Source organism: Amphiura filiformis, unplaced genomic scaffold, assembly GCF_039555335.1.
Source record: "Amphiura filiformis unplaced genomic scaffold, Afil_fr2py scaffold_66, whole genome shotgun sequence".
Classification (NCBI taxonomy): Eukaryota; Metazoa; Echinodermata; class Ophiuroidea; order Amphilepidida; family Amphiuridae; genus Amphiura; species Amphiura filiformis.
Genome location: NW_027305530.1, coordinates 283,591 through 298,838, shown reverse-complemented (window position 1 = coordinate 298,838; position 15,248 = coordinate 283,591). Strand labels below are relative to the sequence as shown.

Genomic DNA, 15,248 nt, shown 5'->3' with positions numbered 1-15,248 from the left:
ATATCCATATTTCGCGGTTAGTGGTTTTAGTGACCCGTAACCACCCCAACCAGCTACATACCTCATCCAGCTATTTTACTTATCAAAATACTAGTGTCTACCCATCATGACGAAGCTCCTTCTTCCGGTAATACCGCACACAATTTATACTGGTGTGTTTATAGTGCAAATACAATATCCTTCGGTTGAGAAGGATATCGATCTACCCTACATACATATGGTCGAATCCAACCAAAAGTGTACACGGCATGTTCAGGGCCATAACTTAAAAGTGTTAATCAATTGGCATTCGTTTTTGTATTGTGTTTATTCGCCTTGATCATACGCTTCGCGCCATATATAATAATACCCCCTTCTGTGAAAACTTAGACACAGAGACCCCAAAACATGCTATTTTTACCCATTTTTCAAAATATTTCTTAAGGTATTTTTAAAAACATCTAAATCAGTTATGAAAAGAAGTCATTGGATTGAATCTAAATTGATTTCCTGAAAGGTGTGTATTCAAAGATTGCCTGTTCAATTTTTCACATATTTGTACATAATTATGAATTTTTTGTGATAATTTTTTGAGTGGTATTTTTTTACATTACCTACGAATACAATTTTTCATAGCAGTAGATATATCTTTAAAAAATGGAAATCACTAATAAATGCGCAATTTATACAAGCTTTGATATGTCCAATACTGAAATGCATTGCATTCGGACATCTTTATTATTTTGTTTAGCTGCCAGAAATTCTAAATGGCACAAAGGTAGGTTTGGTAAAAAATATGCATTACCTCCGAATACATGTTAAAAGCTGTGTCATTTCCACAAACGGAGAGAATAGTAAACAATAGTTAAGCAATAGGTGCAGGGTAATACACTCTTTATTTCTACCAAGTTTCAATAGCCTGCGTTTAAATATTTCTGAGATGTCAACAACAAAAGCAAGTATTCGTAGGTAAATTTCGGTAACCGAATGTTACCTACGAATACAATTTGACATCATGACAGTATTGTGAAACACCGCCATTCATGCCAATGCCCATATTGGTACATAACGAAGGCCTGCATGTTTGCTATCAAATCATATGTCAATGAAAGTTGCGAATTCACATACATGCCCACTAGGGTGATTCAAAAATACAAAAGTTTTGATTTTTTAATGGGCCAACCCCTAATATTGTTCATTTTGGTGTAAAAATACATCATGCAAAATTTCAAGAAATTCAAATAATTTTTAGATGGTGCGCCCGGGCTTTGAAGTTTTGTGTGTGAAGTCTATGAGGATTTTTGGTAATTTTCGCTCAAGCACCAGAAAGTAATAACCAAGTTATCCAACTATGCTATAAAACTGTTAGCATGTAGTCTTAGGTATTCATGAAACAAATATGTAAGAAAAATTAAGTGAAAATATTGACAAGAGGAGAAAATTCAAGATTTATCTCAATTGCTTCAGTGGTGGGAAAGCAGTAGACAGAACAGCCAAAACATTTGGCCAGTCCTCTGACCACAGAAAAATATTATAATTAGGATAGCCTATAATAGAATGAATGAATGGTATACATATTCTCTATTGTGTTTTCAGCTTCAGTGACCACATCATCCACATGGAATTATAGAGAATACAAAATACCCATCTCTGCCCTTCCCATGGTGCATTGTATCTATTGAGTTGAATGGTCAAATGGCTCTATTCATAACTGTCATAATCAATGGCCAGAAAGACACTGGTATTATAAATCCTGTAGCATTATGCAGGAAAGCATTATGGGAGCCTGCAATATCAACTTGATATCTGGTGCTGGGAGGGTTTCTTCTTTCATACTACTAGATAATTATGTAACAACCTGTAATAGATAGTGGATATGCCTTTGTTAATATTCATGAGTTTATTCATCTGCCTTTGCATTAATTATACAAAAAGTTTAACTATCAGCAGTGCTACTGAGAGGATTCACTCCCTCTTCAGTGAATGTACTTTTTTCATTATTATAGACAAACTTGAACTTATTGATTTAAATTTCCGATGGGTTTACATATGAAACATGTGTATCTAACACACCTGAGAAATTCATCCACATAAGTTGAGTCTTTGTGTGAAAACACTGTTGGAGAAAAATTTTGCACCAAAACCCTATTGACTTTGCATACAAAATTTCAAAGCCCGGGCGCACCCTCCAAAGTTAATCTAAATTTTATGAAATTTTGCATGATGCATTTTTACACCAAAATGAACAAAATTAGATGTTGGCCCATCAAAAAATAAAAACTTTTGTATTTCTGAATCACCCTAATGCCCACCATACAAAACTGAATACGGCTTAATTGTTGAAAAATATGTACTGAAATAGACGACGGTCTGCTCATTTGAAAGAAAAATCAGATTCGAAGAAGATTAGAAGGAGATAAATACTTGGATTTGTCAACTGTCATGTGTGCTTCATTTTAAATGTTTACCGACCTTCTGGTTTCTGAGTAATTTGTGTCCAAATTGATTTATTCGAAGGTAACTTTTGACGTTTTCGCTAAGGTTACCTACGAATACCATGGAAAAAACGACCGTTCTCATTGTCTCATGATCTAGACAACACAGTGATGGACCCTGGTATAAAGCTAATTGTAGTTGCCCTCAAACGAAAGGCCACAAGACGTAACTGTATCCAAGATGGACTTCACAAGTCTGCAATAACGGTTTTAAGCAATTTGTGTGCAATTAAGCAAATTAAAGTCACTTTAGTGCCTTTGTTTCTTACTTCAATCCTCTTTCAACCGCTGTGAACCGACATTATTAATACATGATAGGGTCTAAAGTATCAATAAACGCACATAAAGAAAATAATACATTCAAAGTGCTTTATAAAATGAAGTTTTGATTGCGATATCAACCAAAAGTCTAATTCTTACCTACAAATACCGAAATGTTACTTACGAATACAACATAATACATGACATGTGTAATGAAGTGTCCCTACCAATGGAAATTAATTGTCAAAAACTTTAAGCGGTACCCCAGGACACTATTATTACCCATATACGGATTCATTCAACAATTATTTATTATGTAAAATGGCTGATTAACTACTTGTATATCAAAATGAAGTGGTCAAAATCTTGCTAAAAGCATAAAAAATTTTTGATCTAAGGTAATAGCATTTATTCATTTGGACGTACCATCTGAAAGACATCTAAAAACTACCATTTTATTAATTCATTACCATAATAGCAAAATTTAAACCTCTAAACTCAATATAGATATTGTTAAATCGCTCAAGTTACCTACGAATACCCGGGTTTCTTCACCTTTTCATTGTATAAAGCGTTAGGTGTATGCGTATAATTCCTAATATTCTTGAAAACATATATCCTACTCGTTCTTATACAATGTGTAAATTGATTCATACTCATTTGATAAATAAAATACAGAAACTTACCTAAACTTCATTTTCAAAAATAAACTAGCATAAATTGACTAAGATTATAATGATCGCGTTATAAAAATAAAAACAAATATTTTCTGGTTGAGCTAGCATTTACCTGACACCCTGTGGTCTACATTACACGAAAAAAGCGTTAATGGGAATATTCCATTTGTTTTAGGTTGATTAGTATTGCGATAGTGAAAGCATCCTAGTGGTATTCGTAGGTAACATTGGGTATTGACATCACATTTACTATCACACGTCCTGGATTTATTTTTCAAGATTAGTAATGGCACTTTTGGTTCCTATAAGGCCAATATGTCATCAATCAATGGGCAAAAGGAAAAAATTGTGGAGACATTTTTATTACGGACTTTTATTTTTGGCCCGTGGACACTTTTGGTTGGATTCGACCATATACTGCTAGTGTTTATCCGGATAATTTCTGACCGGATAGAAATTTACCGTAATGTACCGCACATCTGCTCCCACTATAAACACGCTCGTACATATAACAAATGCACTACGATCAAATAGGTTGATGACAACATTTGATTGAAATGACTGCACTGCACTATGATTTAGTGAAGGACACCGGTTCAAATCCTTTGTTTAGAGCCAATCGATAAAAGCATGCAGGGCCTATTATGACCTTCATCCAGTAAGGATCAGCCAAGCACGAAAGGTTTCTTGTTTAGCACAACCTTTTTCTTCAAGTATTTATTACCGTAGGTCTATAATCATACAAGATGTATCAAAATGATTGGTACCCATCATTTTCATTGATAATGCATGAGTCTGACACATCAAAATTCAACTTAAGATCCAAATAATTTGTAGATTAATTGTAAAACAAGTCATAAACTATACATTTTGGACATTTCAAGAGTATCCAATGTTGTATTTGGAAGAGTCAGGCTTTTCAATAAACATCAAAATTGATGGGTACCAATCATTTTGATACACCTTGTAATGCAGGCCTAAATCAAGTGTACTGAGAGAGTAGGAGGATTTGTTTGATATTATTCATGATTTTGATTAATATTATAGTCATACCTGCTTGTTTCCTTAGCATCGGATATTAAAATTACAATTCTCCACATACACATTCCAGTTTGCAAGAGAAGATGTAAGAAAAGCAGGGAGAACAGAATTACATCTTCTCTGGTATAGCACAAAGCTGTGTTTAGAAAATATTTACACAACCACCAACTATCAAAAGACTGTGGGTTCTGGATTCTAGTCCGAGTAATTAATGGATTATTGTGTCATAATAGCATCGGATATTAAAATTACAATTCTCCACATACACATTCCAGTTTGCAAGAGAAGATGTAAGAAAAGCAGGGAGAACAGAATTACATCTTCTCTGGTATAGCACAAAGCTGTGTTTAGAAAATATTTACACAACCACCAACTATCAAAAGACTGTGGGTTCTGGATTCTAGTCCGAGTAATTAATGGATTATTGTGTCATAATATGCCTACTGCGGTTGAAATTGCATACGATGATTCTACACTGACGTATAGAGAACATCATTCACAAACTTTCACACTTCTCGGACCTAAAGGTTATAAGGGATTAAACGCTTGAATGATGTTGTTCATATTTGCATCTACCGCCGCTATTGCCATCGCTCGATGCTAGCCTTTCCAATATGCTTCTTGCATGCAGTGTGTAAATAAACGAGTTAGGTGTGAAGCATGAACGAAAGATTAACATTGTTATACGTCGATAGATGCCCATAGGTGCTAGTATGAATTTCCATTTGATATAATTGGGCACTTCAGGGTTCAATATAGATTATATACAATTAAGTATGATATATTTTCGATGGTAAATATATTTCACTTTAAAAGTTTTTAGTTTTCATAATTGCAATTTGTTAATATTATATAAAAAGCGGGTATAAGTCTATAATTGTAAGAGTATCCGATCATTTTGAATTTTAATAAATGCGAAACGCCGGCGGTAGTAACCAGCAAGAACTGTGTATGCCGCGATTTTTGCAGTAGTTTTTATGAATAGAATACAATAGCGGATACAATAGCGAATACAATAGAACTCTATTACGGGCAAATAAACCTTGTCGCGTTGCTAAATTTCACTTCTTCTGTTTTCATTAACTAACCGTTATTTTTTAAACTTTGGAAAACCTCGACGCGAGGTTTTTAATACGTGTGCCATGGTGACGAATTTGGCACCGAACAGAGTTATTTACGGTGGTGAAATAAGCTTCATTTTTGCTACTAAAACAACTACTGGTTTCGTTTATGTTCGAATTTACTTCATTGTTGTTACTTAGAAGATACTCACCGATGTGTATTGGAGACAAATTGATGAACAGAAGACGAGATTTAAACAACAAAAATAAGAAAAACAAAACATCTTGCGGCTGGTGAAAACAGTGCCCTCTTCCGATAGATATACTATCTTTTCAATTCTCAAATGGGATGATCAAGAAAGTTTGTTTTAGTATTTTCATACCTATTATCAACTTTGTTTTTGAAACAAAAACACGCACATGCTGTCTTCTAAATAGTATTAATATTAAATTAAATCGATTTCCATCAATTACAGCGGATAAAATGGTCTTATTTTGTTCATTGCCATCTCTTTTACCAAAATATATTATGATCTATCTGTACGTAAGTTAATCAAAATGCAAAAGTTGTTCTTTATAAAAAAATAACAACATCTCATGTCACACTGTAACTTCAAGATCATTGGATAGGATATCTAATGACCTTGGGCTTTAAGTGATCAAATCACATGCTCCACGCATGTGGGGGGGGGCTCATCTAATTGTTCTAACTTCTGGCCATTTGGTTGCACATGGCTTCCTCACGTTGAGTTTGTTGGGGCCTCCAAATCATAGGGCCTGCACTTTGGCTCGTTTTTTGCAGGTTTACATGGTCCAATAATCACAAGATGACTGACATGTGGTAACAAAGGAAGCAGTCACTGCAATTTGATTATGTCCCATATGATTGGCCATTCAAGACACCCCTGTGAATATACTATAGCGGCCTTTTAAAAATATAATACCTGTTTGCTTGACTGTATTGACAATACCCGGGAACAATACACACAGTATATGCATTGGACAAACTTTTTACAATAAGCATGATAAGTGATGATGTGACCTCCAGATTTATACATCGTTCGTCTCGCACACTGACAACATTTGATTGAATGGACTGTATGCTACTGCGCCGTGATTACGGTGAAGGACACCGGTTCAAATCCTTTGTTTGGAGCCAATCGATAAAAGCATGCAGGGCCTCTATACCCATGTACAGTTTATCCCTGCATAACCTATGTCTTGAATACGCTGGCAAAGTTACGTAATAATCGGATTAATACTATATAGCAGTAGGTAAAAACAAGTTTTAAAATAATCCGCGCTATAAAGCCCTATTCAGTGATCCCAGCGAAAGTGAAAAAAAAAATCAAATTGTTACGTTTATAAATTTTTTTAATGAAAAACAAATGGCAAAAAAACAACAACAGGAAAACGACAGTATTAACGAAGTTGAAGCCCCATTCAAATACATGTAGCTAATTTATATACTGTCAGTACCGGTATATAAATTACAGACTCACGCAAATGCATTATTTTTTGTCTTAGACACACGGCGCGGCTTTCGGCTGAACCACTGCACTAGCAAGCTATGTTAGCACATCTATGACAATGACGAAAGGTACAAAATCAGCCATAGGCCTTTAGATAGCAGAAGACACAAAAGTGGTGTTTTATGACCTTTGACATTCTTTTGTGGCGAGTGACATGGTCTTTCAATTCACGCCGAGTGTCCTTGACAGGTTTGACTATGCTTCAGTGGTCATAAAAGAATTCAAAAGATAACCTCTTCCCCAATAATCCCAAGCAATTGTCTGAAACTGCTCCTCGGATCATAAGAACTCAGTCCTCAAATGATAGTCATAATAATGTCCAAAATATAAAAATTACTGACTATCATTGAAGACTGAGTTCCGCAGTCTAGTATCCAAAATCTGAATTTTGATGATTTTTACGATCGTCGGGATGAAAAAAAAATCAAAAATCACTGAATGGGCCTTTAGTTCCCTCCTCTCCTTACCCTGGCAATATTAATCAAAGAAAAATAAAGAAAAAAATAAAGAAAACAAGAAAAGAAAATTAACCAAATTAAGGGATCTGTTTTGAGCGTTTCGATAGTATTTTTTGTGGGACATGAGAGCACATCAGACATATCGAATTGCATTCTGAATATGAAGAATGTCTTTCTGATATCAAATAAATTTCATTGTTTGAAATTCACGATATAATACACATTTTATGACAAATTATTAAAATTTGATATTTTTCACATTTTTGATATTGAACAGGCCTCGAAGTAAATATCATAAATCTAATGTTATATTCTTAAACAGTCCCTGGCATACAGATACCATACATGTATAGGCCTATGTATAGTAAATTTGTCTGCTTTATCTGTTTTGTAGTTAAACATAATTTCCATAAAATGTAAGCTTTTACTGTCAGATATGTCCCCTTTTAATTTTGAGCAGAACAAGTGAGGTAAAGCAAAGAAAATTGAAATTTACTACTACTAGCGCCAATGAATGTTATACGATTGTAAAACGGTACGATCCTCTGGGTGTGTGGGGGTGTGTGCGTATGTGTGTCCTGCACGCGTATTTTTTCTGCAACTATAACGGGACGCAATACGATACCGGTATGTTATAAGAATCAAACTTACAAGAAAGATGGCTCTTGTCAAATCCTACAATTCTGTCAGAGAAAATATGCATATTTGCATTAAATTTTTAATTAATCGACATAATTGATTAATTAATAAATATTTTATTTAATGATTTACCATAATTCCAAATATGTCAAACAATATGTCAAAGTAAAGCTAATGAAATGCTTTATAAATTGGTCAGAGCGCATTTTGCAGAATGCATTTAGTACTTTAGTTACATCATTCCAAACATTATATTCCAATTTTTTGCTATACACGCATAGGAGCTGTACTTTTAAAATCCGCGCCTAATCAATAATAATAGTCTTTCACTCCATTGTCAAAGTACTGTGCTCCCTGTAACATTATGGAGTGACCAGGTCCTAGAGCACACCACTCCACGCCATACATAAATTCTCCCAGTCACATTTCCCCAATATGAAATTTAAAAAAGTTAAATTTTAATTTTACTTCTTTTAAAGTTTGGCAGAGGCGGGGTTCGAACTCACGGCGCACCACGCCGCTTTGGAGATGCTCTATGAGCCTAGCGCCTTAGACCACTCGGCCACTTGTCTTGATGGAATCTTTTATGAAACGTATTTGAAGATATAATCGCAACTTCAATATAGGCCTACCACGTGACAAGCAAAAGCAGAAAACGTACCATATTTTGGAATTTTATTTGCCTAAAAACATTAATGTGTATTAATAGCGCTCAATTGTTGTTAATCCGACAATAAACATGATAAATGCGCGTCTATATGGACAATACATTATATCGATTTTGACATGTGCTCGCACGGTGTCAGTACATTTCCATGGTCAGTAAAATACTATAGAGGAACCTACCATTTTTCTTGTATACACGTTCGATGTTTTTATCAATTACAAAAAAATCCATTTTAGACCCCAAATGTTTCTTCAGGAAATAAAAGATTAGATTACCATAAAAACGAAACAGTAATCTTTTGCCGGGTCTAATGTTATTTATACATAGAATTTTCAACGTTTTTTCTATCCTTATTATAGAAAAAAAAAAAAAATATTTTGGCGTATATAAAATTGAAATAAAATTCTCTGCCTCATAAACGACCTCAAATGTGCCACAATTGGGTATCACGAATCGTTATATATGATGTGCAGTTAATATTCATATTTTCTTTTATACAGAGGATGCTTCAGTTTTGACAGGAAAAATATTTTCTTGAAGACCCTCTCACTCGGTTATTTCAAAACGGTAACCACGCTTCCCTAGAATGTGCAATAATTTAGCATTAAAATTTTTCTTATTCTAACAGCAAGCGTTTCTAGAATGCAGTATGGCGAAATGTGGTGTAGTCCTAGAGTGTGATGGTTTTATAGCAGATGACAGTGCTCATTCAAGCCTGTCAAGGTCAGTTAGTAGCCACTTGCTGAATGGATGGCCATGATCAGCTATCAAAGAGATGCCTTGTGCAGCTGCCAATCACAGTAGAGGTTTGATAACATTTTGTTAAAACCCAAATGTGATATAAGGACAAAGCTGTGCATGTTGGTACTTAATTGTTTGGATTCTTACGTTGAAATTCCCTTGTATTAGTATTTTTTTGTGTAGTGTATAGTGGTCATAAATTATATAGCTTTTAAATTTTGGGCATTTTTGCTCTGTTGCACTGTACCATTATGGAATTTGAGCAAATCAATTACCGACACAAGCAGGTATACAGTGTATTATTTTATTTTTATTTCGTATCTCAGGAGCACAGCTCACTTGGTAAGGCATCAGAATTTGGTACACTAGCGCTTCGAACTTTAAATCGGAAGGTGGTGAGTTCGAGCCTCATCACGGTCACATTAATTTTATAAACCAAATATTGTTCGAACTTTTCATATTTGTTTTTCTTTTATTGTTTCTTTTCTTTGTCTTTTTTTTCTTTCTTGTTTTCTTTATTTTTCTTTGATCCATATTGCCAGTGTAAGGAGAGGAGGGAACTAACGGCCCATTCAGTGATTTTTTTTTCATCCGGACGATCGTAAAAATCATCAAAATTCAGATTTTGTACAAGACTGCGGAACTCAGTCTTCAATGATATAGTCAGTAATAATCTTTTGGTCATTATATGACTATCATCATTTGACGACTGAGTTCTTATGATACATCATCCAAAGAGCAGTTTCAGACAATTGCTTGGGATTGTTGGGGCAGAGGTTATCTTTTGAATTCTTTCATGACCACCGAAGCAGAGTTAAACCTGTCAAGGACACTCGGCGTGAATTGAACTGACCATGTCACTCGCCACAAAAGAATGTCAAAGGTCATAAAACATCAACTTGGTGTCTTCTGCTAGTGGTTCAGCCCTAAGCCGTGTAGGCCTATTTAAGACAAAAATAATGCATTTACGTGAATCTGTAATTTATATACTGACAGTACATATAAATTAGCTACATGTATTTGAATGGGGCTTCAACTTCGTCAATACTGCCGTTTTGTTGGGTTTTGTGCCTATTTTGTTCATTAAATTTTTTTATAAAAGTAACAATTTGATTTTTTTTCACTTTCGCTGGGATCACTGAATGGGGCTTTGCAACGCGATATATTCAAAACTTGTATTCACCTACTGTTATAGCATTAATCCGATTATTACACAACCTCGCCAGCGTATTCAAGACATCCAATGCAAATAATCACCTAGATTATGACGTATCATACCGTAAATATGGCGGAGTACTCAAATTCATTCAACAAAAGCATGATTACAAGCTTTGCAATCTACCGCGACAGCTCGTCTCACACACATAACAAATGCACAAATACGATCAAATAGGTTGACGACAACGCTTGATTGAATGCACTGCATTGTGCCATGATTACGGTGAAGGACACCGGTTCAATTCCTTTGTATGGAGCCAATCAATAATTTCACGCACATCCTCTATTATTGCCCAATTATTGCCCGGGATGATTGCACACTGTAAAAGAGTTATTGTTATAATGTTTGATGAAATCGTGTTTAGCTGTGTTCACACATGCACTTATTACCGGTAATATTTTATCTAGGCTTATGTCCGATCGAATTAAATATATCCGCTAATCCCTTAGCGCGTCCACATTTGTCGGCAATAGCGCTATACGCTGTCGAAGTTACGTAATAATCGGATTAACTACCATAGCAATAGGTGAATCATGATGATTACTTGCACCTGTACGATTAGTATCTTTGAAAAGACCAGTATTGTATTCAATCTATATGTTCAAAATTGTTTTCACCTATTGCTATGGTAATTAATCCGATAAATTGCGTAACTTCGCCAGCGTATGTTCGACGTGTTATGTCCGATATAGCCTATTACCGGTCATAAATCCCTATTACCGGTCATAAAATTTATCCCGATTTTAAATTTTTTTCACTTTCAATAAACGCCCCTCTTTAGAAAAAATTACAGACCATGCGGTAGGTATGTCATGTAAGAAAATGCAAATTCAAAAGTTCCAAAATTCAGACCAATTTTGTATTTATGTAGGTTCTATTATTATTATTATTATTATTATTATTATTATTATTATTATTATTATTTTAGTTTGACAAAGTAGTCCCATTTTACAGTAGACTTAGCTCTATATCGCATTTTATACATGTAGGCCCTACATGGTGGACATCTTTGAAAAAATGAAAAAAATAAAAAAAATAACAATGACTCCCATCATCTTGCTAAATTTTTCTTGGGGGGGGGGGGGTGTCCCAAATTTACAAAAAGTCGGCTTCAATAAAATTGCGACCTCCCCTATTTCGTCAGCAAAGATTTTATGGCCCCCACCGTTTGCAACCCCCCAAACAGGCATCAGTCTTTTGGAATAAAATAAACACACTATCTGTAGTCATGTTGTGTTGTGACTCCTACATTTTGGTCATCAAAAATATTTTATGACACTCCCTATTTTTCTTTCCGTATTTGGGACCCCCCTAATCATCTTATAAAATCCAATTACATCCCTTTCTGTTATCATGCTTATGGCTTAATAAATGTCATCTCCATCTACTTTCAGGGCCATACTGCCCCCCCCCACCACCACCACTGAGCCCTCTGGAGGGTTTACATTTGCTATCCCCTAGAAACTCTTGTAGGTCATCCCAATAAGGATGGTCAATTGCTCCTGCGCCTGAACTTTTTACCCGATCATGGAGGGTGCGATGGAGAGTTTTCAGTGCCTTTATCTTCGCATGTACCTGCTCCCCCAACCGTATGGGGAATCCCCCCTTGTCATGTAATAGCGTGGCTATCTCCTCCCAAAGCTTTTTTTTTTTTATCCCAGAAATACTTTCCGTGTCTCTCCAAATTTTGAGGATAGCCAATGTTCCTTGTCATTCCAATGGACCCCTCTATTGCGTTTATTTATATTAACATTTGCAGCTGCAGCCATGATGACATCACGCAGTAAATTACTCTGCTCAGTGGCGTAGATTTCTTTTTGTTTGACATTGGGGGGTGGAGTTGGGAAAAAATATCAAGTATAGTCAATCCAGCACCTTTTGGCGACAGAATAAGTTTCTGGTTCAATTTCGCGCGAAGCGCGTCAAAAATTTTGCTATTTTGAAGCTAAACTGATGAAATAATGGTGTAAAAGTAGAATAAATGCTCGCGAAGCGCGAAAATGTGCACTTTGGGGGCAAAAATGGGCAAATATGAGGTTAATTTGGTCAGAAACCCATTATCAGGCGTCAACATGGGGGGTGATTGAATGGACCACCCCCTGGCAAAATATTGGGGATTTATCCTCCCCATCCCCAGGATCTACGCCTATGACTCTGCTTAAAATTTTGCGCGAGTGATATACTCCCAGTTATATCCGACAGCCCAATAGTGCTGCATGTCCACACGTAATTACTATTACCGGACGTAACGTTTCGATCGGTCTTAACAGCTCTTAACCCTGGATATCTTCAGCCTTAAATTTTCGGATTTAAAGCACATTACGTCGGATATAGTAATTTTTTTATATCCGACGCTCATTCACACTGCCACTTATATCCGATACTATTACCGACGTAATTTAAGTCCGACTGTGTGAACAAATTGTCGGATTTAAAGCACATTACGTCGGATATAGTAATTTTTTTATATCCGACGCTAATTCACACTGCCACTTATATCCGATACTATTACCGACGTAATTTAAGACCGGTAATAAGTGATTTAAGTCCGACTGTGTGAACACGACTTTTAACTACCGTATTTGCTTAAGAACGGCACAGATAAAGCAGACAGATTGACTACATGTGGTACATGTATAGCCTATACATATAGGGAATGTGTGTGAGTCGAGTATTACCTAATTATAATAGGGGCGTATCCAAAAATGAATTCACGCCCCTTTCAAATGTCAAGCCAAAGTGCAGGCCCTATGGTTGGCCTGGCTCAGGGTCCTTAAAAATCCGGTATGTTAGAGCGTGTTTATAGTGATCCAGATTATCCGGTATTTAGCGTATAAGTACATCTTATACGGTATTGGTCGCCACTATAAACAGACCAATAGCGCTATTTGCCGCACATATTATACGGAACTGATATCCTTCGATATCGATGGATATTGCAGTATATTCATTCCGTATACGGTCACTATAAACAGACAGGGATTAACGATACCGTTATTCAAGGAAGTGGAGCAGGGCAATATAATTCTCCGAGCTCAAATTTGTCACTGTAATAACACATCACCTACAAATATGGCACGGCACTGTAGCAATAATGTTTTAAAAAATGACCGGTATCGTTTCGACGGCAAACTATTTGAAACTGGCACCATATTTGTGTCTCCCATATTGCATTGTGGTGACCTCGAACACGCTGAGTTCATCTACCTCGGATCCAGAATAGCGCTATTGGTTGCCACTATAAACAGCCGAGATAACGGATAAGTCACATTCCATCCTAATCCCATATGCGTATAATGATACCGTATAAATACCGTACACCACTATAAACACGCTCTTAGATACACCCATAATGCTTTTACAGGGGCTCGATTGTCGAGTTTTTAATATGATTTAGCACCACATATTGTGTTATTCCTCAGAGAGGGTAACTAAACTGGTAGTCAACATGTGTTGATATACCATGCCAGTGGCAAATAATAAGAATAGGACTGCATGTAATATTAATTTAGTTACGATGTCGATGTATTGTACAGATGAGACATTCGCATTCAGGCTTGTGGGCAGGGACTCTAGTAGAGGACGTGTCGTAGAGGTGTTTGATGGTTATGACTCCTGGGGCAGAATCTGTACTACGACATGGACCCGAATAGAAGCACAACTAGTATGTCGTCATATGGGATACCAATGGGCGATTGCAGGCACACAACTTCCCTCTGAAGATGGAGCACCACCCACGATTATGTCTATACAGTGCCGCTACGAAGCATTATCTCTGGATGAATGTACTGTCCAGGAGATAACAGCTGAATGTGCTTGTGGCGAAATGAATGCTGCTATCATTTGCTCTAATAGTAAGGAGAAGTTCTTTAATATCTAATCTACAATCAACGAAAAAAAGTCTTGGAACGCCTGCGTGTATATAACGGAAAACTCTCACCCCCTCTCCCCCGTTCAATGTTGAGAAATGCCAATGTCTTCAGAGGTTTCCCAATGTGTTCCAACATTGATTGATGGGGAGAGGGAAGGGTAAATCATTGTTGTAGATGTCATGCTTGTTCCCAGGCAAAATATACGTCATTTCCATGATCATATGAAACTCTGTACGGAATTTCGACAGAGTGTACCAAGCGTTCCATGGACTTTTTTCGTAGATTGTAGAATATCATGCTCTTTACCACGTACTAAAAAACTATGAAGCAAACAAAAACAGTCCTCAAAAAGACAAAAAGACCAAATTATTTTACTTAGTAGGCACAGCATGAGATTGCAATGCCCTTATATTGTTATTAAACGCTGTAAAACATTTTCTTTATTTTGAGCATTTAAATGAATGATGGCTTGCACAATCTGAATCAACTCTTAAAAGCCAATTTTGATCTTTGTTATTCCTATAACTTCAAAAAATACAAAGTTTTCGTAGTAACAGTTGTTCCTGTGCACATGTATATAAAAGGTATGCTAAATCAATTAAATGT

General features: G+C 36.0%; 1 protein-coding gene across 1 annotated transcript in view; it reads left to right on the top strand.

Annotated features, from left to right (window-relative positions):
* The window catches only part of LOC140144617 (lysyl oxidase homolog 2-like), a 29,068-nt gene extending 14,418 nt beyond the window's left edge, over window positions 1–14,650 (top strand). Inside the window, exon 9 of the mRNA XM_072166431.1 lies at window positions 14,307–14,650. Coding sequence (XP_072022532.1) covers window positions 14,307–14,650 — 344 coding nt within the window. The remainder of the gene's footprint in view (window positions 1–14,306) is intronic.
* The last annotated feature ends 598 nt before the right edge of the window (window positions 14,651–15,248 follow it).